This window comes from Heteronotia binoei, chromosome 3, assembly GCF_032191835.1.
Source record: "Heteronotia binoei isolate CCM8104 ecotype False Entrance Well chromosome 3, APGP_CSIRO_Hbin_v1, whole genome shotgun sequence".
In the NCBI taxonomy this organism is placed as follows: domain Eukaryota; kingdom Metazoa; phylum Chordata; class Lepidosauria; order Squamata; family Gekkonidae; genus Heteronotia; species Heteronotia binoei.
The window spans coordinates 65,997,824-66,023,002 of record NC_083225.1 but is presented as its reverse complement, the minus strand read 5'-3'; the positions used below and the strand labels follow the sequence as shown (position 1 = coordinate 66,023,002).

The 25,179-nt window shown below is 40.8% G+C and overlaps 1 protein-coding gene across 2 annotated transcripts in view; it reads left to right on the top strand.

Moving 5' to 3' along the window:
* Positions 1-25,179, top strand: part of ANOS1 (anosmin 1) — a 164,748-nt gene that overhangs the window by 68,181 nt on the left and 71,388 nt on the right. For both annotated transcript variants that reach the window (XM_060233931.1, XM_060233932.1), the window contains exon 3: positions 19,464-19,526. In XM_060233931.1, coding sequence (XP_060089914.1) covers positions 19,464-19,526 — 63 coding nt within the window. The remainder of the gene's footprint in view (positions 1-19,463; positions 19,527-25,179) is intronic.

The following is a 25,179-nucleotide window of genomic DNA, read 5'->3' as shown; positions in this document are numbered from 1 at the left end:
GGTGGCCGCCAAATGACTCGGCTTGGCCCAGCAATTCCTGAGGGCCAGACCAAGTGATCTCAGCCTTCAGGTCTGACGTTCCCCACCCCTGATTTAAATCAACCTTTACTGTTTCACTAAATGTTTTACTACCCACTTGTTGTTCTAGACAGAGCACTTATACAACACTACTTGCAGATGTTTGTACATGTAGCTTCAATAAGGCTGTAATTGGAGGGAAATGTTTCCAAGTACACTCAGTTTCTATAACGTATGTTTCTAGAATAATGCCAGAATTAGGGACAGGGAAACTTTACTTTAGAGGCAGAAATTCTCTCTCACCTTGCTGATCTCTCCATGCCTATCTATTGTCTGCTTGTTTGACTTGATACTTGATACTTGCAGAGGTTTTCATTTTTTAACATTTTCTTTTTTATCTTCTCAAGACAGCTTACTCTCCCCCTCCAAGTTCAATAAGTGGGATATATTCTTATATTTAAACTACTATTGTAAAAAATTATATGTAAACTGTCAGTTTTTTCCTGATAGTTCCTTTGTTAAAAACATATTATGGAAAACTTAATTTTACTTCAAGAAAATCTTCCTTTGTGTATAAATACATAAAATTTAAATAATGCTGAAATAATCACATAAGACATAATAATTTATTTGCTGTTCAGCAGCTGGAATAACCGTTGTGCTACCTGGCAGATTCAAAGGATTCATAGGACAAAATTAATGATGGGCAAAATTCTTGAAAACTGTACTCTGTTCTTGTAGCAAATCTTTCACTAAAGTCAATGAAGCTTTTCAGTTGGTATGAGAAGGAAATTATTGTGTGGCAAATATAGAAATTGTGATCTGGATTGCCATGCAGATACTGTAATGGATTCAGTTTGTTCCAGTCCATGTGGATGAGAAGTATTTCAGTAAGAAATAAAATCAGATTAGAAACCTATAAAAATTCAGTAGATCTTACTCTGTTTGATTTTTTCTGTTTACTGTTTGATTTCCAGCTTGACTATAATATACTGAATCCTGCAGGTCCTGAATATAGTAATAATTCAGAGAGCTGTAGTTTTCAAACAGATTGGTTTGTGGCCTAGTGATTAAACAAATGACATATCTGTATTACCTAAGAGGTCACGGAGACTTCAGGTTAACATTTTCACTGTGTTCTGAATTGCCTGGTTTTATACCCAACACACTGTGTCTGCCTCTTCATTCCGACTGGGGGAGCAAGGAGCTGATGGTAGAGTACAGGCTCGAGTAGAAGACAGCTGAAAGAATCTGAAGTTGTTTTCCATTTCAGCCCAAAGCAGGAAGACCGAGAGAAGTCACTGAGGGAAGTCCCAGTAGAAAGAAGCCTGAGAGATAGGGTTGCCAACTCTAGGTTGGAAAATTCCTGGTGATCTGGAGGTTGAGCCTCAGGAGCGCAGGATTGGTGAAGTATCTCAGCAGAGTATAATGCCATAGAGACTGAAGCTGCCATTTTCTCTAGGGGAACTGATCTCTGTGATCTAGAAATAATTTGTAGTTTTGGGAGCTATCTAGGCTCCATGTGGAGGTTGGTAACCCTATGAGAGATCTTAGGGTTCTTAAGAGAAGGGTTGCCAGGTCTGATTCAGAAAATATCTGGATATTTTGGGGTGAAGCCATGACTGATGTTGTGTCAAGCACAATTGAACTCTGAAGGGAGTTCTGGTTATCATATTTAAAGGGACCTCACTCCTTTTAAATGACTTCTCTTCATTAGAAACAATGGAGTTTGGGTGCACCTTCTTTTGGGGCTCATAGAATTGGACTTTTTCATACCAACAAGCACCCTGAGAAAGGATTTGGCTATTAGGATGGAAGTGGAAACTGTAAAGGTATATTACCTACCCTTTTCATTTCTTTCTTCTGACGCTAAAAAGCTCCTTTCCTCCATCTTTTGCCCTTTATGTTGCTTTCTAGTAGAATGGGAAGAGATATTTAAAAATGCCATTACATGACATGCTACCCGACCTCATAGGAGTGGCTCCCTTGTTTTGCTTTACAATAATTTTATGACCCTTCTATTTGCTTAATGCAAAACCGCTTAACTTTTTATTATACTTTATTATTGCATTATACGTTTCCATGTATATCACAAGGTAACAACTGAGGGATGGACCAAATGTGTGGACTCAGCAAAAGTCTCTGTTTATGCAAATCTGGAACTTGTTATATTTATTTAAAGCAGCAGTTTGAGGCTTTTTGGCTACTGATAAATTTTGGATGCAATTTTTGTAAGAATAGAAACTGGATATGCTGTTTCATAAATATAGCAAAATTTGCAACCAGCAGAAGAACATTACTTTAGATGATTGTTTCTGGTTGGTGGGTTTTTGTTATTCAATTTTTCCAAATATTGATGCCTGGCAGAAAATTGATTTAATTTTTTTTAAAGGTCAAGGTTGACAAAGTTTGTTTCTAAAATGGGTTAGCTTTACAGTAAGTAAGAATCTCTGATTAATAGTCTGGATCTAGTTTGAGGGAGTATGAGATTTCTTGCAGGAAAATGCTTGAATTCGTACTCCCCCTTGGTGCTGGAGAAGAATCTTGAGAGTCCTTTGGACTGCAAGAAGATCAAATCAGTCAGTCCTAAGGGAAATCCACCCAGACTGTTCCCTGGAAGGTCAGATGCTGAAGCTGAAGCTCAAATACTTTGGCCACCAAATGAGAAGGGAGCACTCACTGGAGAAGACCCTGATGCTGGGAAAGACAGAAGGCAAAAGAAAAAGGGGATGGCAAAAGATGAGATGGCTGGACAGTGTTGCTGATGTAACAAACACAAATTTCAGCAGGCTTTGAAGGATGGTGGAAGACAGGAGAGCCTGTGATTTTGTTCATGGGGTCGCAAAGAGTCAGACTTGACTGTGCGACTGAACAACGAATGCTTCTTATATCGTGGATATACCTACAATTCCATTTCAGTTCCGTTCTCACTGTATATTTCTGATTAGGGTAATAATTAAAATCCCTTATTTCCTTATGCAGTTTCTGTTTTGTGATTCCAAGCATCCAGCAGAACTAGTCCAATGAAGGCCAGTAGTTAGATATAAAGAAATAATAATAAGTCATGAATTTTCATTCTCTTAATTCTCTCCTCGGTTCACATTAAGGCTGCCAACTCAGGTTGGGAAGTTCCTAGGGATTTGGGGATAGAGCCTGGGAAGGGGTCAGGGTTTGAGGAGGGACCTCAGCAGGTATAGTGCCATAGAGTCCTTTCTCCAAATAGCTATTTCTCACAGGGAACTGGTCTTTGTAGAGTGGAGGTCAGTTGTTGTTTCAGGAGATCTCCAGGCTTCAAGGGGAGCCTGACGCCTGTTTCTCATGAATTTAATGAAACATCCTCCCAGTTCTCTTCCAGTTATGTCTGGCCACTGACTGTGTTTATACAGTTAGGCCCCACACTGGTATCGAAATTGTCAAGTCCCCCTCCCCCAACAAATGAGTGAAGCATCACAAACATATATTTTAAGGTCTATGGCAAACCATTGTTATGTCTGACTTTAACTATGATTCAGAATTATAGTTTCATCCCGGTTTAAATTGTAGGTAATAAATCTGAATTTGTGGCACAGATGTAATGACAATTCATGCTATGCTTTGCCATAAAAGTTGATATGTTTGAATGTACTGAACTGTGGATATAGGGAAGGAGAGCATGTGAGCCAGAGAATTCCCTGGTTTTGGTTTGCCATTATTTATATATAATAAATCTATAAATTTGTAAATACATCAATTGAAAGTCTGTCTGAGCAATTTGTTTTGTATTTTTAATGCTAGTGGAATTTCTTATCATGGTGGTAAGAATGTATTTTACATTGTGGTTTGGGAAGGGGGGAAGCAAAGGATTCCAGTATTTTACCTTGGACAAATTTTCAAGGCTTATTTTTTTCAGTTACTATATACTATACTGTAGCCCAATTTTATCAGATCTTGGAAGTGAAGCAGGGTCAAGAAATACCAGGAATTTGCAGAGCCAGTCAATGGCAATTCCACCTCTGAATGTCTCAGTTTGAAGCCATAAGTCAGCTATGACTTGATCAGGGCTTTTTAAATACATTCTGCAAGCAATTTCCCTGCTGTTTTTTCAGGAGGAACATTTTACTTATTCTTGCTTTATAGTTAGATTGCTAAAGTGGATTTTTGGCAATATCAGTTTTTTGAAAACATACTAATTATAACTGGGTAAGCTAATTTTAGAGAAGTAGCTGCATCAGGATTACATTCCCAAGAAGAGGTGATGTGTTTTGTGGTTCCATGTTTAATTTGATTTCATCCGAATTTGGACAACTGCATCCATCTTCATCTAACTTTTGTATCAGCCATTTATTGGCCCAGTTCACACAGCGTGTTGAGTCCATGTTAAATCTGTTCTGAATATAAGTGTTCCGGATATTATCGATCAGACTGCCATACTGCAATTGGAATTACTCTGCAGAGTGAAACCGTCTTCTGCCTTCCACACGATGGCACCATGCAGTTCTTTTTTCCCTCCACTTTTATGAGCATTATGTGCATGCATGCATGAGGTGCATGCATGCATTATTTGCATATGCGAATAAGTGAAAATATTATGTGGTTATGCGGTTATGCGCATATTGCTAAGTAGTAAAGAAAAAATGGTGACCATAAACGGGATGTCTGAGGTTCCTTTTGCTCCAGGACAGCCTTCAGACATCCGGAAGTTGGTTGAGAACTATCCAGACGGGGAAACTACGAGGTGAAACCGGAGAACTCAAAAAACACTGCAAAGGAGCAGGTAACAAAATACTCTGGTTCCGAGAAGGATTTGGGGCGGGACTACTACTAGTTAATACTGAGAGGCAGATGTTGCTGTCTGATCAGCCTCTTTTAATCCTGTATGAAACAGCAGCAACAACTGATTATACTGTGTGTCTGAACAGCCCCATTTAGTGTTTGTTCCACAGTGAAAATGGCTGTGACACCACCAAGATCAATTCAGTTTTTAAAGTGCTACTTGACCCCTGCATAATATGCTCACAGTGTTTGTAATGAAATACATCAAGAGGTCTTAGCAAAAAGGACAAGCAATGGAACCTCTCCCGGTATGAAAGCTGACATTACATGTAGGGTTGCCAGCCTCCAGGTGATGGCTGGAGATCTCCTGGGATTACAACTGATCTCCAGGTAACAAAAATCAGTTTACCTGGAGAAAATGGCCATTTTGGAAGATGGAATCTATGATATTATACTTTATTGAAGTTCCTCCCCAAATCCCACCCTTCTCAGGCACCACCCCAAACATCTCCAGGTATTTCTCGACCCAAAGCTGGCAACCTTACATGTATGGTACAGTTTTTCAAACAGGGCAAATATTTTGAAAAATCTGTTAACTGGTATTTACAAAACCCTATCCCAAATAGTTTTTCCTTGAAAATTAGCAATGAGTTATAATGAGTTATAATTTTAAAATCTGTGGAAGGATTTGCTGTATAATATACAGCCGTGTCATTCAGTGATGAGTTGTCATCAAAAACCTACTTAGGCAACAGAGATACCATCTAATTAGCACACATGAGTTCACTGTCTGATTAATTCCCCACTTATTTTAGATAGTACTGCAGTTTTAATTGTTTTCCGCTCAGAAGGGAAAAGAAAACATGAAAACTAATACTTTGTGTGTTCAACAGGTCTTGGTCTTCCTAAGAGCAAAGCATGTTTCACATGCTCAGTCTGTTGACCGGAGGCCTTTTTTGAATTACAAATTATTTGCAGCTTGAAAGCCTGTTAGTGAAATACAAGCTGTGAATGCTAATTTGATTCTGTTTAAGCAATTAAGAGCTGTAGACTGAGCAGCAGGTTCTCCCCCCCCCCCCTTTATCATCTTCTTATAACATTGGTATGTATATGACAATTGCCCATTATAGAGTGGGCGACCTTAAATCTTTTTAATGGGCAAAGCATAATTATATAGTGTTTTTTCTGAAGCTTCAGTAGTGCCTTGCTAAGTAACTGGCTTGTAGATACTTGTGCCTGGAACATAATTAGCTTGAGCAAAGAAGCTTTCTTTATTCTTATGCAAATAAGTAAGCTACTGTTGCACAGGACCATCCTGTAAATGCTTCAGGAGATTGATGTGTACTATAGTAGTGTAACCATTTCTATCACATGCATAGCAGAAGCTATGAAGCACAGTTATTTGCCACTCTCTGTGTATTGTGCATCCTCTCTGTAAGAGGCAAAGGATCTTCAGGTTCTGTGCTGCAAGTGCTATATTTGCCATATCTTTCAACCCAGCAAGTTCTCTAGGTATTTCTTGTAATTTGCCATTCTTCAAATTTAAGATGAATTTCAGTGATGTTTCTGTAAGCCATCTCCCAGGTTTCCAGAATAGGATGGGCATAATTTTTTTAAAAAAATCTTTCAGTTTTTTTTTAAAATATACTTGCAGTAATTATATGCAGTAGCTATATGTGTTGATTCCTTACCCCATGATAACTTACTTACTTACTTTACTTTATTCGATTTATATCCCGCCCTACCCCACCGAGGTGGGCTCAGGGCGGCTTACAACAATAAAAGCTAACAAAGGTCGATTTAAATACAATTAAAATTATACAATAAAATACATAAAAGCCTAAAAATACATAAAGCTCACATCGATATACACTATGCTACTATTCCTTAAATCAGTCCTTCAAATTTCCAATATTCAGTAATCTGATGTTTAAGATTTAATATTCAGGCATTCTGCTCACAGTTAATTATATGCCAACCGGAAGAGGGTTGTTTTACAGGCCCTGCGGAACTGTTCAAGGTTCCGCAGGGCCCTCACCTCCTCCGGGAGCTGATTCCACCAACAGGGAGCTGCAATCGAGAAGGCCCTGTCCCTGGTCGCTTTCAGACGGGCCTCCTTTGGCCCAGGGATTATAAGGAGGTTCTGAGACCCCGACCTCAGCACTCTCTGGGGGACATGTGGGGAGAGACGGTCCCTAAGGTAGGCAGGTCCCAGACCATAAAGGGCTTTAAAGGTCATAACCAGCACCTTGTACCGAACTCGGTATGTTATCGGCAGCCAGTGCAGTCCCCGAAGCCCCGGCTGGATGTGCTCCCGTCTAGGGAGCCCTAACAACAGCCGGGCAGCGGCATTCTGCACTAGCTGCAACTTCCGGGTTCGGCACAAGGGCAGCCCCATGTAGAGGGCATTGCAGTAATCCAGCCTCGAGGTGACCGTTGCATGGATCACTGTTGCCAGGTCGTCGCCCTCCAGGAAAGGGGCCAACTGCCTTGCCCGCCTAAGATGAAAAAATGCGGACTTGGCAGTGGCTGCTATCTGGGCCTCCATAGTTAGGGTAGGCTCCAGTAGCACCCCCAGGCTCCTAACCCTATGCGCCGCTGACAGAGGCACACCATCGAGGGCCGGTAAGGGAATCTCCCTCCCTGGACCACGGCGACCCAGGCAAAGGACCTCTGTCTTCGTCGGATTTAGCTTCAGCCCGCTCAGCCTGAGCCATCTAGACACGGCCTGCAATGCCAGGTCCAGGTTTTCTGGGACACAGGCAGGCCGGCCGTCCATAAGTAGATAGAGCTGGGTGTCATCAGCGTACTGGTGGCAACCCAGCCCATATCTCCGGGCAATCTGGGTAAGAGGGCGCATATAGATGTTAAACAACATCGGGGATAGAACTGCTCCCTGAGGGACCCCGCAATCCAGCGGGTATCTCTGGGACAATTCACCCCCAATCGCCACTCTTTGTCCCCGACCTTTGAGGAAAGAGGTAAGCCATTGTAAAGCCAACCCCTGAATCCCCACGTCGGCAAGACGGCAAGTCAGCAACCGATGGTCGACCATGTCGAACGCTGCTGACAGGTCTAACAGCATCAGTACCGCCGAGCCGCCTCGGTCCAGATGCCGCTGGAGATCATCCACCAGGGCGACCAGCACTGTCTCCGTCCCATGACCCGGGCGGAAGCCCGACTGATGGGAGTCAGTGATAATGTGATAATGCACACACCATTGGATATTATGCTGTGGCTAGATTTGTGGCTAGATTGAGTTGTCCCCACAGGAAAATCTGGTTATGAATTATTGCTATAGCACAATAGTAATGCACAGTCCAATGATATAGGGATGCAGTGGGAATTATATGTGCAGTCCCTGGTGATTGATAGGAGTTAGGGTTTTTTGCATATCATTGCGAAAAGCCTTATGGTAAACTGAAAGCATGGCCCTGTATGTGGAGACTGGCTTGGCATTTGCAGAGAAAAGAGTGTATGAAATGATGTAAGATGGTACCATACACTCATGGGGTTATGTGAGCTGATCCTTAGAGAACTGTTGAAACCAGGGCTTTTTTTTCATAGAATCATAGAATTGGAAGGGACCTTCAGGGTCATCTAGTCCAACCCCTGCACAATGCAGGAAACTCACAAATACCTCCCCCTAAATTCACAGGATCTTCATTGCTGTCAGATGGCCATCTAGCCTCTGTTTAGAAACCTCCAAGGAAGGAGAACCCACTACCTCCTGAGAAGAAGAAAAAGATGATATTGGATTTATATCCCACCCTATACTCTGAATCTCAGAGCTGTCACAATCTTTTACCTCCCCCCACTCACAACACACACCCTGTGAGGTAGGTGGGGCTGAGAGAGCTCTTACAGCAGCTACCTTTTCAAGGACGACAACTACAAAACCTATGGCTGACTCAAGACCATTCCAGTAGGTGCAAGTGGAGAAGTGGGGAATCACACCTGGTTCTCCCAGATAGGAGTCTGCACACTTAACCACTACACCAAACTGGCTCTCAGAAGCCTGTTCCACTGAGGAACTAACAGTCAGGAAGTTCTTCCTGATGTTGAGCTGGAAACTCTTTTGATTTAATTTCAACCCATTGGTTCTGGCCCTACCTTCTGGGGCCACAGAAAACAATTTCACACCATCCTCTATATGACAGCCCTTCAAGTACTTGAAGATGGTGATCATTCTGGAGTTTACAATAGACCCTGTACTAAGAGCCCTGTAAGCTCCTGGAGAATTGGCTACATCAGGGGGTATGGCCTAATATGCAAAGAAGTTCCTGCTGCAAAAAAGCCCTGGTTGAAACAGTTGTTAAAATCAGAATTTGTAAGTGACTATTAAGGTGAAAAACTACAGCTAATTAAAAAGATTAAGGTGTTACTAGAAAACAGAGGCTAAATCTGGTCTGAACATAAATAATGTTTGTTGAAGCTTTCAGAATTTTGCAATGACTTCTTCCTCTCATCTTTTTAAAATTTCATCTTTAATGCTGTTTAGTGGCAAAAATACCCAGATAGGTGTTCCTTATAGCTGGGTATACTAGAAATGACATTTATAGAAAAGTTGATGTTGCTCTTTAAAATATCAGATTGAATTGTGAAATGTCATGAGGGCCAGATCTCACATAAATGAAACCTTATTGGGCCAAGCATTTGTGATGTGTCATAAAATGTACTGCCGGGTAACAGAAATACAGACTTTAAAGGACACAGATTGCAATTGAGCAAGCTTGGCAAAGCAAGCTGAGATGCAGAAGGAAGTGAGAGAGGGAGAAGGAAGCAGAGTTGTTCACCTGCCTGATAGGAGCCCTCCGCGGGCCTGATCCATCCCACCAGCTACACATTTGACACCCCTGGTCTAGATTATGGACATTTTTCATGGTTTCCCATAGACATTTTTCATGGTTTCACATAGATGTTATTCTCTAAGGGTTTAAATTGCTTATTAAGGCAGGATTACTTGGAAAACAATGGATTTATATTGATCAATGCAAGACTGCTTTCTCTTTTCCATATTGTTTTGTTTTCTTGGGCATTTTACCCAACGATTTGTTATGAAAGCATATACTGTATTTAAAGGTTCTGTCTGCATCTTTCTGTAGGAAAATATCACTCTTTTAAATGTATTTCTGTATTTGATTTGCCTCAATGTTATTGAAATTTAAAAATGTTTAGCAATTTATTGCATGAATGTAAACAATACGGCTAGCAACATTGAGTGTTTTTTTTCTCTGGAACGGGTAATAGAATAGCTACAAACACTGTATATCATATTGATATTTGGTATTGTTTTGCCTACGTTTGCCAGTGATTTAACAGTCCTTAGAGGGCTTTTATTGAGATAAATTGAACACATATGTGTAGGGTTGCCAGCTCTGGGTTGGGAACTACCTGGAGATTTGGGGAGTGAAGCCTGGGGAGGGTTTTGGGGAGGGGAAGGAACTCAGCATGGTATAATGCCATAGAGTCCACACCAGAGCAGCCATTTGTACCCCACTTTTATGCCCTCATAAGGCTCACCAAAAAAGCTAACAAATTAAAAACATACGTAACAAACTCACAGTTTAAAAACGATTAAAACTAACAACCCACGTAATTTAAACCAGACCTAAAATACATATGAAAACAAATAACAATGAAAACATTTGGTGTGTGGGGGGGTCACTTTGGGAATGCCAAATGAAACAAAAAAAGTCTTAATCAACCGACAGAGGATGGCAAGAGAAAGCGTCTCCTTTGCGAGAGAGTTCTGGAGTGAGTGAGAAGGTCCTCTGCTGAATTGCCACCTTCCTAATCTGAGAAGGGCCTCTGAAAGAGGTCAAAGAACACTCCAGGCTGCACACTTGTTCCTTCAAGGGGAGTGCAACCCCACTCCAGAATGGGTGACTTCTTAAATCCTAAGTCGGTCCTTCTGCTCATCTATAACACTTCAGTCTTGTCAGGATTAAGCTTCATTTTATTAGTGTGCATCCACTCCCAGACTGCTTCCATGCACAGGCCAAGGAACAAGGGGTTGAGCTGTAGTTCCCAGCACCACCTTCTGAAACCAGAAGTACACCACCTTCTGAAACCAGAAGTACACCACCTTCTGAAACCAGAAGTACACCACCTTCTGAAACCAGAATCAACTGAGTTGTACTCCCTCTGTCCAACTTCTGGTGCTGGTCACCAGGATGACCAAGGCTATTCCAGTCCTATAACCAGGCCTGAGACCAGACTGAAAGGATCTGTAGCAACTGCCACATCTGCAGGCATTCCTATAAGTAGTCCCAGTTCAGCCTTGCTGTTGTGGCATGCTTGCTACCCCTCCCTTGACTCATCTCCTGGCAGCTGCATGTCTCTGAATGCAATCTGGTCAGTCAGGCATAAATATTTAAATCAATAAATAAATCGAGTTGAAGTTAAACTTTAAGAGTTGCTGACATACCCTGAGCATAGGAATATACATTTTAGGGAACCTCTCATTGTCATTCATTCATTTCAGTTTCTCAATTATTCTCTTTTTTGAAGTAACAGAAAAAATCCTACCTTTTATTTTAAGTTAAACTAATATTTAAAAATTGTTTTAAGTTAAGCTAATTTTTCTATAGTGACAATGAAATGGTAATTGAATACCTGGTCAGTAATTTATTAGCAAACTATCCACAGTAATAAGAACATTAGTTGCACTAAATTGTGTGCTGTTCAGGTTTCTGACAGTTTTGTTACCCAGAGAAAAAAGGTCAACTACTATAGCAATGGTTTAATTATTCTTTAAGAGAGCAGTTCCCAACCTTCTTGGTTCCCAGTCTTCAAATTTATATGATATTGTGACTCATCCAGGGCTGGCTCAAGGGTGTTTTTGTGTGTGTGTCCTAGGCAGGCTATGAACTGACACCTATCAATTTATCATTCAATTTTCTATAGGAGAGAGCCCCGTGGCGCAGAGTGTTAAAGCTGCAGTACTGCAGTCCTAAGCTCTGCTCATGACCTGAGTTCGATCCCCAGTGGAAGCTGGGTCTTCAGGTAGCCAACTCAAGGTTGACTCAGCCTTCCATCCTTCCGAGGTCGGTAAAATGAGTACCCAGCTTGCTGGAGGGAAAGTGTTGATGACTGGGGATGGCAATAGCAACCACCCTGTAAAAAGTCTGCCGTGAAAACGTTGTAAAAGCAACATCACCCCAGAGTTGGAAATGACTGGTGCTTGCACAGGGGAACTTTCCTTTCTATAGGAGCTAACCAGATGGTTTTGATAAACCAACATACATCTCACAAAGGATGCAGCTGCCACCACTATGAAACCCAAGCAAGTGGCATTCCAGTCTTTTATAGGGAAGGTATATTCCAGCTTTTGATCACCCTCACCTTCTCTGTTACTCCCTTTAATCCCACTTAAAATTCTCACTCACTGTAGTGACCATCCGGACACTTTTAACTTGATCTACGTGCATATACAGTGAAGAAAAACTGCCAACTAAGGTATGACATAGATGGTCAGATCTTGATTTCCAAGATAGAAAAGAGAACAAGGGAAAGGGCAGCCATTGGGGAATGGCTGGCCTGCAACCTGTTTGCAGAGGCTTCACAAACCACTTTTGACAAACACTGCTCTAAAGGCATAGCTTTATTTTGAATTTGTGAGAATTCCTGCAATTTTGTCAAGATATTTCTTTGTAAGGTGATATGAATAATGTAATGATTCATGTATTGATACCCTGGATCAGGGGTGGAATTCTAGCAGGAGCTCCTTTGCATGTTAGGCCACACACCCCTGATGTAGCCAATCCTCCAAGAGCTTACAAAAAAGAGACTTGTAAGCTCTTGGAGGATTGGCTACATCAGGGTTGTGTGGCCTAATATGCAAAGGAGCTCCTGCTAGAATTCCACCCCTGCCCTGGATTAATTATCTAGGCCAGGGGTGGTCAACAGTAGCTCTCCAGATGTTTTTTGCCTACAACTCCCATCAGCCCCAGCCATTGGCCATGCTGGCTGAGGCTGATGGGAGTTGTATGCAAAAAAACATCTGGAGAGTTACCATTGACCAACCCTGCTCTAGGCATTTTAGGGGACACTGCTTCCATATCATGATGGTAATGTCAGAAGCCTTGGGTAATATTGGAGGAGTCTGGGACATAGCTACTTCCTTTGCCAATGTTGCTGTTGTTTCAGGCAGGATCTACATTGTAATTCCTTCCCTGTGATGTAGGGTTGCCAGTTCCCAGGTCCCAGCAGGCATCTCCTGGTTGTGGGGCTCATCTCTGCCATGTATTGGCTGGCTGGCAGGGGAAACTGCTCCCCTAAACAGGGATGTCACCATGTGATGTTCCTGATGTGATGACGTTGCATGGGGATGCTCTGGTATTTGGGCAACCTTTGGTTGTGAAGATGGAAAAAACCAGAATTCTGCCCTAATACCAGAGCGCTCCCATGCAGTATCCCCAGGGCGATGACATCACTTCTGAGTGATGTCATCATGTCAAGGACATCATGTGACATCTCTGCCCACCCTTGGAATTCCCCCCAAATCCCCCCTGCCTTATGGGCAAGGGGACTTGGCAACCCTATGACTGAGGTGTTCTGATGTTGTCTTCTCAGTGTTTGGTGAAGTTGCGTTCAAAGGTGATCCTGTACTGCAAAGGTAATGTGTGAAAGAACAGTTTTCACAGCTGCTACTTTCACCTACAAGATAAGGCACAGAAATGTAAAGGTTAAATTCTGAATATTCCACTTGGCAGTCATGCAGTGTCAGTGGTATGATGAACAATTTGTCAGTAATAAGAACAATGATGACAAAAGATCACACCCTACCACAGTAGACTTTAAGTGATCTTTACGTCCCTTAAGGAGAGAGCAATTTTATTTTTGTTCACTGACAAATTAGTGTGCTTAGATTAATAAAGACTTGCTTTCTTTAACTGTTCCATCATTTTCTCCACCACCATCCCTCCCTGGAAAAAACACAGATGTCTGCTGCCAGAATGTGGTACTTAACTTGACCATCAAATAGGCCTGACAAAGAGAGGCCTTTCAGGGTTTACAATGAAACAACCACTGCATCTTATTATACCGTGAAATTTGAAGTGAAAAGCCCTATGGACCTTGCTATTTGGTGATGCAGAATATGTCACCCTGGATGTCTGTGATAGTGCTAGAAAGGGAAAGGGAAGCCAAAAAGAGAAACCTTGTCACAGGGTAGACAAAGACTGCTCCCCATTCCATTTCTTATTGTTTGACTTGTAAAACCATTGTGCTACAGTGGAAATAAAGTATTTTGTTGTTTTACCTCTGCATATGAGTTTGCAGAAGGATATATGAGAAGATTCCACTGTTTATGGTAATTATTTGAACCCATAAAGCAGTGGCAGCACCACTTCCTTTTATTAAAGAAGGAGCAAGTACCATAACAAGATGGGTTTTTTTTAACATTTTGTGTGTGTATCTGAAGCTACTTTACAATAGCTTGGAATGGAAAAACTATTACGTTAGAGTGACATCAGGTTTTCAAATCAAATAGCTTAATTTTAATGACATGTCACAATATCTAGGATCAGTTTCCGTTTTCAGGGGAAAACTAACATTAAAAAAATCTGATTGCTTTTGATTGTATTGTGCCAAGTACATAACCTAACGACTTTACTGTACCAGTAAATTATTATGGTTAAAAATAAATTGAAAAGATACCTAAAATCCTCTGAGAAGTTGAACATTTATATTTATATTAGGTCTGAAGAACACAATAATGTATTGGAAAATTTTACAGAATGAGTAAGAGATCTGGCTGAGTTGGAAAAAATAATTACACAATATATAGACCATTTGCCAGGATGACTTTATAAATTATTACTCCATTATGATATGGAGACAGAACAAGGTATAGTATGCATGATAAAATGGATGCAAATGTTGACAAAGAGATACTCCTCTCACATTGGGAAAGCCTATGGACTAAAGGTCCATTTACAGCGTGTCAGGCCTTAAGGGAAAATTTGTACAATATGTTCTTCTGATGGTATTTACTTCAATGCATATCCACAGAATGGACAACAATTATAAAGAAACTTGCTGGAAATGTAAAGAAATATGTTATGTTCTACCATATGTGGTGGTTCAAAAATGCAGAAAAACTGGATTGAAATTTATGCAGAGATTCAGAACATTCTTAAAATTAAATTCCCATTGAATCCAGAGGCAACGTTATTGAGAATGATTCCAGATAATGTTGAAAAAACATCACAAGAATTACTTAGATACATGTTAACAGCAGTAAGAACACAGTTTGCATCTATTTGGAAGACAGAAGATTGTCCAGCAAAAGAAGCCTGGTGTGATAAATTAGCTGAATACGCTGAAATGGCAAATTTAACAAACTTAGTAAATTAGAGACCAATTGAAGAATTTCAGCAGAAATGGAAAGCATATTACGCATCTTATGGTGGTTAATAACTAATTACAAGTCTGTATTATCTAATACAAAAAAGAGAGGGACTTCCTGGAATAATTATGTGGAGAGGGAGAAATTATACTCACTATTAATGTAATTTTTAAAGCAGTTATGTATATATGTTATACATTTATATATTATCTAACGATACCAAATAAGCAATGTGTAGAGTACATTTTAAGCAAAAAATATGTATTACTTTGAAATTCTTCTTTGCTTATAATTTGTCATGTTTGGGTATATCTTTTTTTGAATTCTTTTTTTAAAAGAATATGGAGACACTGACGAGTTATAGTTGAAAAATTGTGGGAAAGATATACTTTTATGATATGTATCACATATCAGAACTGTGTCCTCAACATTTTTTTTTAAATATATAATTACTTAGTAAAGTAACAGTATAAAATTAAAATTAGTGATTTATTTATTTTAGAAACAATAAAGGGTTTTTGTTTTGTTCTTGTTCAAGTGACTGTTAGGTTATACCAAGGTCTTTTTTGAATGGTAATTCTAAATAAGAAGGTGCCTTAATGTTGAATTTTGGCTTTGAGAACAGTACAGCGCAAAAAGTTGAAGACAGGCCAACAGTGAAATAATTGGTATATCAGTACAACATTTATAGAGATCTGCTGGCAGCTTTTTCCACTAGAACCCCTGCCTAGACTAGAGCACCAATCTCAAGGCCCAACAGTCTTGGGGAGCTGTGTTAACTTCTTGTTCAATAGAACTCTTATCACAGGCCTCATACTATTCCCTCTTCTCCCTGAATATAAATAATTGCATTGTTGATAGTAGTGCCTTATGCAGAACATGTTGTTTCTGTTTCATTTATATAGCTTGGGTGGGGTAATTGTAATAGTGTTTTGCTTTGACATGAATTGGTACTTTTGGGCATATGAACAGGTTGACAAGAAATAAAAATCTTTAGATGTGTATAACAGTTGTAACAAAGTATCCAGAGTGTAGAATCCATGCTGTACATACGCTTTCTCTCTTCTATGTATTCTGTTTTGTAGAATATTTGCATTATTTGCCTGACCTACTAACATAATAACTTAAATCCAGCCATATGCTTCATCTACAAATATAGGGACCATTGGAGATTCAGAGTCTGGATTTCTTTCAAAAGTGCTTTTGAGTTAATTGTTTTTAGGTCGCATCATCTCAGTTCCTACTATATGTTGTAGTGTTGCCAAATCTTAACTGGAACAAATTGAATTAAGGCTCTGGGCTTCAAGAATAGAATTTCCTCTTTTCACCAAAGGGTGGTGCTCACTAATCAACAGTAGCTGAGATACCAGCAGAACATTCTTACACCTGTCACTTAGCCCGTTTTATTTCCTTAAAAAGAACTTCCTTTTGTTTTTCCATTAAGAGAGTCTTCAATATGGAAGCTAGAAAATCTTAGAATCATAGAACCATAGAGTTGGAAGGGACCTCTAGGGTATCTAGTTCAACCCCCTGCACAATGCAGGAAATTCACAAACACTTCCCCCTAAATTCACAGGATCTTCATCGCTGTCAGATGGCTATAGTATCTAGCCTCTCTTTAAAAACCTCCAAGGAAGGAGAGCCCACTACCTCCTGAGGAAGCCTGTTCCACTAAGGAATCGCTCTAACGGTCAGAAAGTTCTTCCTAATGTTGAGCCGGAAACACTTTTGATTTAATTTCAACCCACTGGTTCTGGTCCTACCTTCAGGGGGCCACAGAAAACAATTCCACACCATCCTCTATATGACAGCTCTTCAAGTACTTGAAGATGATAATCATATCACTTCTCAGCCGCCTCCTCTCCAGGCTAAACATCCCCAGCTCCTTCAACCTTTCATCATAGGACTTGGTCTCCAGACCGCTCACTATCTTCGTCGCCCTCCTTTGGGCCTGTTCCAGCTTGTCTGTATCCTTCTTAAAACGTGGTGCTCAAACTGAACACAATACTCCAGGTGAGGTCTTACCAGAGCAGAGTAAAGCGATACCATCACATCACGTGATCTGGACACTATACTTCTGTTGATACAGCCCAAAATTGCATTTGCCTTTTTAGCCACTGCATCACACTGTTGACTCATGTTCAACGTATGATCCACTAAGACCCCTAGATCCTTTTCGCACATACTACTGCTAAGACAAGTCTCCCCCATTTTATAACCATGCATTGGATTTTTCCTACCTAAATGCAGAACTTTACATTTATCCCTGTTAAAATTCATTTTATTGATTTTAGCCCAGTTTTCCAGCCTGTCACGGTCATCCTGTATCCTGTTTTCTGTCTTCTTTTGTGTTTGCAACCCCTCTCAATTTAGTATCATCTGCAAATTTAATAAGCATTCCCTCTATTCCCTAATCCAAATCATTGATAAAGATGTTGAAGAAAACAGGTCCCAGGACAGATCCTTGAGGCACTCCACTTGTCACTCCTCTCCAAAAGGATGAGGAACCATTCACAAGCACTCTTTGGGTGCAATCTGTCAACCAGTGACAGATCCATCTAACAGTAACAGGATCCAAACCACATTTTACCAACTTGTCAGCAAGGATACTATGTGGAACCTTATCAAAAGCCTTACTGAAATCAAGATAAAAAATGTCTAGAGCATTCCCCCAGCAAGGTGGTCACTTTCTCAAAAAAAGAGATCAGGTTAGTCTGATATGACTTGTTCTTGAGAAAACCATGCTGGCTCTTAGTAATCACATCCATTCTTTCTAAATGTTCCAGGACCGACTGTTTGATGATTTAGTCTAAAACTTTTCCAGGTATAGACGTCAAGCTGACGGGTCGGTAGATCTTTGCATCTAATTACAGCCTTCATAATCATAACAAATAATGAGAGTCCAGAAACTATCAAGAACATCTAGGTAGATACTAATGCCCTCCATTTAAACCCACAACTGACAAAGGCAGAACGACAGCCAGATTTATGGCACTTCACATCTATGACATGTCTGCTTTTTATCACCCTTCACTGTTGTTACAGCCTAGTTAACAATACTAACAAACAAACACAGATCCCAATTTGTGATTCTTTTAATCTTCTAAAAACATTCCCATGCCTCTACATAACAACTCACTGCCCATTTTCTCTGTATTTAAAGATGGCTTGCCATTCCAATTTTGTCTGATGAAGTCTGCTTAGAGCATATGGAAGCTTACATTTTGAATAAAACTTGGTTGGTCTTAGAGGTACAACTTGTCTACTGCTTTGTTCTGTTGCTTCAGACCAACACGACTGCCCACTTGGATCTATCTAAGTAGTATGAATAAGGGGTATTTATATTATACACGGAGCCTAATTGCAGAGTGCACTAATACCTGCAGATGAATTGAAGGTAAAGCGGCTGGGACCATGGATGCTAAGTTAGCAACACATATCGAAGAGGTGAATTGGAAGAACATGGCAATGCATTCCAGGGTTAGTATGACCCAGAGGTTGTTTCTGTCCCCTTTTCTCAGCTCACCTGAGAAACGTTTAGAATTGTCAGCATCCTGGTGAAACTGGGAGTTCTCCCAGAATTACAACTGATTTCCAGAATTCAGAGATTGGTTTCCTTGGAGAAAATGATAGCTCCAAAAGCCGAACTCTGTGGCATCAAAATCCTGCTAACCTCCCCCTGCCCCGACTCTGTCTTCCACAGGCTCTCCCAGGTATTTCCAGACTCAAAATGGGCAACCTTAAGAACATGAGTTTTGGTGCAAAAGGATGGCTATGGGACAACCTGCCAGCAGGAAGAATCAGTGAATGTTTGTGTACAGAAAACTTGAGTACCATAATAAGACATTTGCTGATATAGAATTTTGAAACCAGACAATAAGCAAAAATCATAGCTATGTGGGCATTTTGCCATTTTATAATAAAGTGGATGCAAAGTGCTATTACATTATCTTATCTGCTTTTCAAGAAGGAATTCCTTAAATCTCTCATGATGTTCCTGGGCTGTATGGAACAATCAAGTAAAAAGGAGCTATGACTGGAAACTTGATTAAACAAGCATGTTGATGGAACTTGCCATAAAAAAAAGTAGAGTAGGAAGTCCTGGGAACATTAATCTTATTATGGATCAGAGTGACTTGGGTTTAACACAGATGTAATATACAGTTTGGAGCTCATTCTGTCTTTACATCTGAATTTAACTTTTGTTTCACTCAGCAATTGCATAATAAAAGTTATATTATTGTCCATTGGTTCAAACAAAGATCCAATATCAGGTATACTGAACAGGATGTGAATGTGATCTCCTTTTTCTCCTGACACTGTTTATGGTTCTTTACAGTGTCTGGAGCCTTGCAAAGAGTCCTGGGACTTGAAGAAAAATCATTGCCAAAGTTTCTGTGAGGTATGTCATCTCTATCTCAAGGTTCTGTTCTGTGTAGTTGTTGGTTGCTAATGACAGCTAGCTAATAGATCTGTTCTTTATTATTTTGTGTTACAAATTACAAATAAACTACATAGAATAAAATTATGTCAGATGAGAGGATGTTTGTTATTAGGCTAGTATACATGAAGAGATGGAGCCCTTCTGTGGTAGTATGAGTCTCATTACTTTCCTCTGTTAAAATTAATGCAAGTGTTTTGTGGAATGCTCCTTGTACAGTCTTTTATTTTTTAATTTTATTTTAGAAAGTAACATAATTTAGAGGGGATATCCACTCTTTGTACTTTGAGTCTCAGTGAGAAAGACAGACCATGAATACAATAAATAAATAATTCAAAACATACAAGCAGGTCCAATTTACAAGTATCTTTGTGAGTACACAACACTGAAGATTGTTTGAAAGCATGCCTTCCTATACTAGAAGTCTTTTTAGTGATGTGGCAGCTTTCCATATGTAGAAGATACTCCAGTATGAATGTGGTTTCATACAAAGGGTTCCCCAGTTGCTTTCTGAATGGTCTGGACTTATGGCTGTGTCATTTCTAAGACAGCACATTACATTTGGAGGCAGTGCATATTTTTCTGGAACATAGATTTTTAAAAACAATTTTGCATAGGTGTCCATGTATCTTCTCTATGTGTTCAAATTCCCTTTCTTAGCAAAAATTTTGTGTGTGGCTCTAATGTTATTTTAACAATGGTCCCTGAGACACTTCAGAATTGTTCTTTGCTTTATAGTGGCTGCATAACATATCGATAACTAGATTATGAAATATTCATTTCAGATTGTCTGTTTATGATGACTATCTTGTTGCATGAACACTTATGGAAATCAAAATGGAATATCATAAGCTTATTCATATATGGATTTTAAATTCATTGCATGCATTCTCCCATTTATTTTAGAAGTATTATGCCAGGTTGTTCGTAGACTTTCTTTTCATCCCAGTTTGTTTGCCACTAGATGGTAGTATAGATGGTTTGTCTAGCTGTAGTTCTGTCTTGTGATTTAGTCATTCTTGTTGTCACATCTCTCCTCAGGTTTCAAATCTTTAAGGCTATGACTACAATGGCATGGGCCCTTACTTTAGTTACTTATTTTTATGCATCTGTGTCCACTTATAGTAAACAATAAAGAGCCATCTTTGGATGATATACGTAGGGTGTAAACCTTACTGGAGTGGGGGTGGGGGGTGAAACTGTGCAACGACCTGATCCTGTCATGTTTATGCTCCATCCCCATGCTTTCTCTAATGTTTCCAATCATGAGGATGGAACCTATATGTAGGTGCCTTGTTTCTGTTTCAGTGATGATGCATAACTGGGGGTAGAGCATCTGAAATGATCCTAGTAACTGCATCAAACAAAAGCAGCAGAACTCACATTTTAAACAGCTCTTAAATTCATGCATTAAAAGAATAAAATAATATAGATGTCTAACAGGAAGGTTACAGAGCCCTGTGGCTCTGTAAGCTGCAGTACTGCAGTCTAAGCTCTGCTTATGACCTGAGTTTGATCCTGGAGGGAGCTGGGTTCAAGTAGCTAGCTCATGGTTGACTTAGCCTTCCATTCTTCCAAGGTCAGTAAAATGAGTGCCCAGATTGCTGGAGGTAAAACGTAGATGACTGGGGAAGGCAATGGCAAACCACCCCGAAAAAAGTCTGCCAAGAAAACGTCATGATTTGACATCACCCCATGGGTCATTAAAAACTCGGTGCTTGCACAGGGAACTATCTTTTTAACAGGAAGGTTATCTGCTTTGGTGGAAATTTTTCTGCTCTACTTTCAGTTTAGTTATGTTTCTTTAAAATGTCTGAAGATAGTTCTGTTCCATGAAGGATGTGACAAACAACATGGCAGAGAAGCCAGATTCTCTGATCTATAAATACAAAATAAAAATATTAGGCTTGTGCATATGTCACTCAGCAACAGAGCTGACTGAATGGAGAGAATTAACTTTTCCCTATTGTAGTTGGGATCTTCTAGCATCCTTGTTTAATTAGCTTCAAGCTCAAAATTGCTAAACTTGGAACTTAAAAGGGTAGTAATAAGAAGCTGTACATTGAACATTTTGCTGAAAAAATGAGCTGTAAACTAGGGTGAAGAAGAGAAGCTTCAAAGGAATGTTATGCCTCAAGGGACTATAAAATATTTTTAATTAACTAGCTGCAAATTTGTGATGTTTTATATAGGCACATACCCAGACATGTACACCTGCCCATCTGTCACCCCAAACATAAATCACAAATATCAGATACATTTTGTTTTGATTAACCTCTGCCCTTGTCAGCTGCAATCACAAATTGCCAGTTTCACTTTATTTGGCATTATTCTTAGCCAAATGGAAATGGAAATTATGTTAAGCAAGCCTAGGGCACTTGCACAGTTTGCCACGTTATTGTCAGACTTGCACACAATATATATATATATATATATATATATATATATATATATATATATATATATATATATATATATATATATATATATAGTCCTGTTATTGTTTTCACAAAGCATTGTGACTCAGACTTACAGTGGAGGATCCCAGCCCAATCTGTGATGCAGGTGTGCTTCTGATCTGTGTGCACAAAAGAAAGATAGGGAACCTTTGAGTCATTCTGAAACAATGAAACAGAATAAGAAGAGCACCTCCCTGCCCCTTCAAATTGTAGTAACAGGCCACCTGGAAACAGAAGTGCTGAATATTTCTTGAATGACGGAAGAATACAGTTTATCTTAAAGAACAAATTATGAGTATTTTGAAAGATAGTACTGGGTGAGGTAAAAGATAAAATGTATACACACAAAAAAAATCTAAAGTTTTGTGTTAAAATCTAACAACATGCTATCTGAAATAATTTTTCCAAAATCCTTTCTTCTAGTGAAAAGTTGCTTCAAGAGAAAGATTTGGCACACCAAACTACATGTAGGGAAAGAAGGCAGTGGAAAAAGAGTCCTTATCCTTGCACTGCCTGCTGTAGATATTTCTTTGCTTCCTTCCTTCCTATATTTCGCTTTCCTTTCTCAGTTTCCTTCTTTGTCTGTAACATTCCCCATCCTCCTGTTCCCATAACCTCCAGTTTCGAATGACAACTACATTTTGGATTTACCTAGGATCACTAAAATGGCTGCCAAGATTTTATGAGGAGATGTTGCAAAATCTCAGAATTTAAAAATGTAATTTTCTTGGAATTTGATTTTCTTTTACCCTTTTCTTCGTAAAATTTAAGACTTTTATGCAACCTGTGGGCTCCTCCAGGCGACTTCAATGCCAGAGTAGGTAAAGACTCGGAAGCCTGGAAAGGAGTACTTGGCAAACACGGCATTGGCAACTGCAATGACAACGGGCGCCTCCTGCTAGAATTCTGCATGGAGCACCAGCTCACCATCACCAACACTATCTTCCAGCAGAAGAACAGTCTGAAGACAACCTGGATGCACCCACGGTCCAAGCATTGGCACCTTATCGACTACATTCTGGTGCGCCAGAGAGACCTTCGAGATGTCTTACACACCCGAGTAATGCCCAGCGCAGAATGTCATACGGATCATCGTCTTGTACGCTGCAATCTCCGTCTTCACTTTAAACCCACACCCAGGAGAGGAGGTATCCCTCGGAGGAAGTTTCAGGTTGGCAGCCTCCAGTCAGCCGAAGTTAAAGCTGCCTTCCAGGCAAAACTCCAGTCAAGAATTGAGGACCTCAGTTGCCCCACAGACCCTTCTCCAGAAGCACTCTGGGAACACCTAAAAACTACCGTCCTGCAGATCTCTGAAGAAGTCCTCGGGTTCTCCACAAGGAAGAACAAGGACTGGTTTGATGAGAACAATCAAGAGATCCAAGAATTACTGGCAAAAAAGAGATCTGCCTACCAAGCACATCTTGCTCAGCCCTCCTGTCCTGGGAAAAAAGCAACCTTTCGCGCTGCATGTAGCAACCTCCAGCGCAAGCTTCGAGACATTCAGAACGAGTGGTGGACCAAGCTTGCAGAGAGAACCCAGCTGTGTGCAGACACTGGTGATTTAAGAGGGTTCTACGAAGCCCTGAAGGCAGTATATGGTCCATCATATCAGGCTCAGAGTCCCTTGCATAGTGCAGACGGCCAAGTGCTCCTCACAGACAAGGCATCCATACTGAACCGGTGGTCGGAGTATTTTCAGGTTCTCTTCAGTGCCAACCGCGTAGTTCAAGATTCAGCAATCCACCTCACCCCACTTCAACCGGTGAAAACAGAGTTGGATGAGATCCCCACCCTAGAAGAGACTGTTAAAGCCATCAAGCAACTGAAAAGTGGCAAGGCAGCAGGAGTTGATGGAATTCCACCAGAGATCTGGAAGCATGGGGGCACAGTACTACATAGCTCACTTCACAAAGTACTTGTCACCTGCTGGGAACAAGGCAAATTACCACAGGACTTTCGCGATGCAATCATCATCACCCTATACAAGAACAAAGGGGAAAAGTCAGACTGCTCCAACTACCGGGGGATAACCCTGCTCTCCATCGCAGGCAAAATCCTTGCCAGAATACTCCTGAACAGACTGGTGCCCACCATTGCAGAAGAACTCCTCCCAGAGAGCCAGTGCGGCTTCAGAGCTAACAGGAGCACCACCGACATGGTATTTGTTCTCAGGCAGCTCCAAGAGAAATGCAGGGAACAGAACAAGGGTCTGTATGTGACTTTTGTCGACCTTACCAAAGCTTTCGATACCGTTAGCAGGAAAGGCCTGTGGCAAATCTTGGAACGTTTAGGATGTCCCCCAAGGTTCCTCAGCATGATCATCCAGCTACACGAAGACCAGCGAGGCCAAGTCAGACACTGCAACGACCTCTCGGAGCCCTTCCCAATAGGCACAGGTGTAAAGCAAGGCTGCGTTCTTGCGCCAACTCTCTTTACGATCTTCTTTAGCATGATGCTTCAAAGAGCCGCAGTAGATCTAGATGAGGACGATGGTGTCTACATCCGCTATTGCACCGATGGCAGCCTGTTCAACCTGAGGCGACTAAAGGCACACTCCAAGACAATGGAAAAACTCATCCGAGAGCTACTGTTTGCTGATGATGCTGCACTCGTCTCCCACTCGGTATCAGCTCTGCAGCATATGACATCCTGCTTTGCAGAGGCTGCCAAGCTATTCGGCCTAGAAGTTAGTCTGAAGAAGACAGAAGTTCTCCACCAGCCTGCACCCCAGGAAGATTATCACCCTCCCTGCATCACTGTGGGTGAATCAGTTCTGAAGACAGTCCAGCAGTTCAGCTACCTGGGGTGCATCATCTCCTCAGATGCCAAGATCGACAAGGAGATTGACAACAGGCTGGCAAAGGCAAACCGTGCATTTGGCCGATTGCACAAAAGAGTGTGGAGCAACAAGCATCTGAAAAAAGGCACAAAGATCAATGTTTACAAAGCGGTTGTGATGACAACCCTCATCTATGGCTCCGAATCGTGGGTTTTATACCGTCATCACCTGCGACTCCTTGAGCGCTTTCATCAGCGCTGCCTTCGCACCATCCTCAACATCCACTGGAGTGACTTTGTGACCAACACTGAAGTCCTCAAGCGGGCGGAGGTTACCAGCATCGAGGCACTGCTGTTGAAGACGCAGCTGCGCTGGG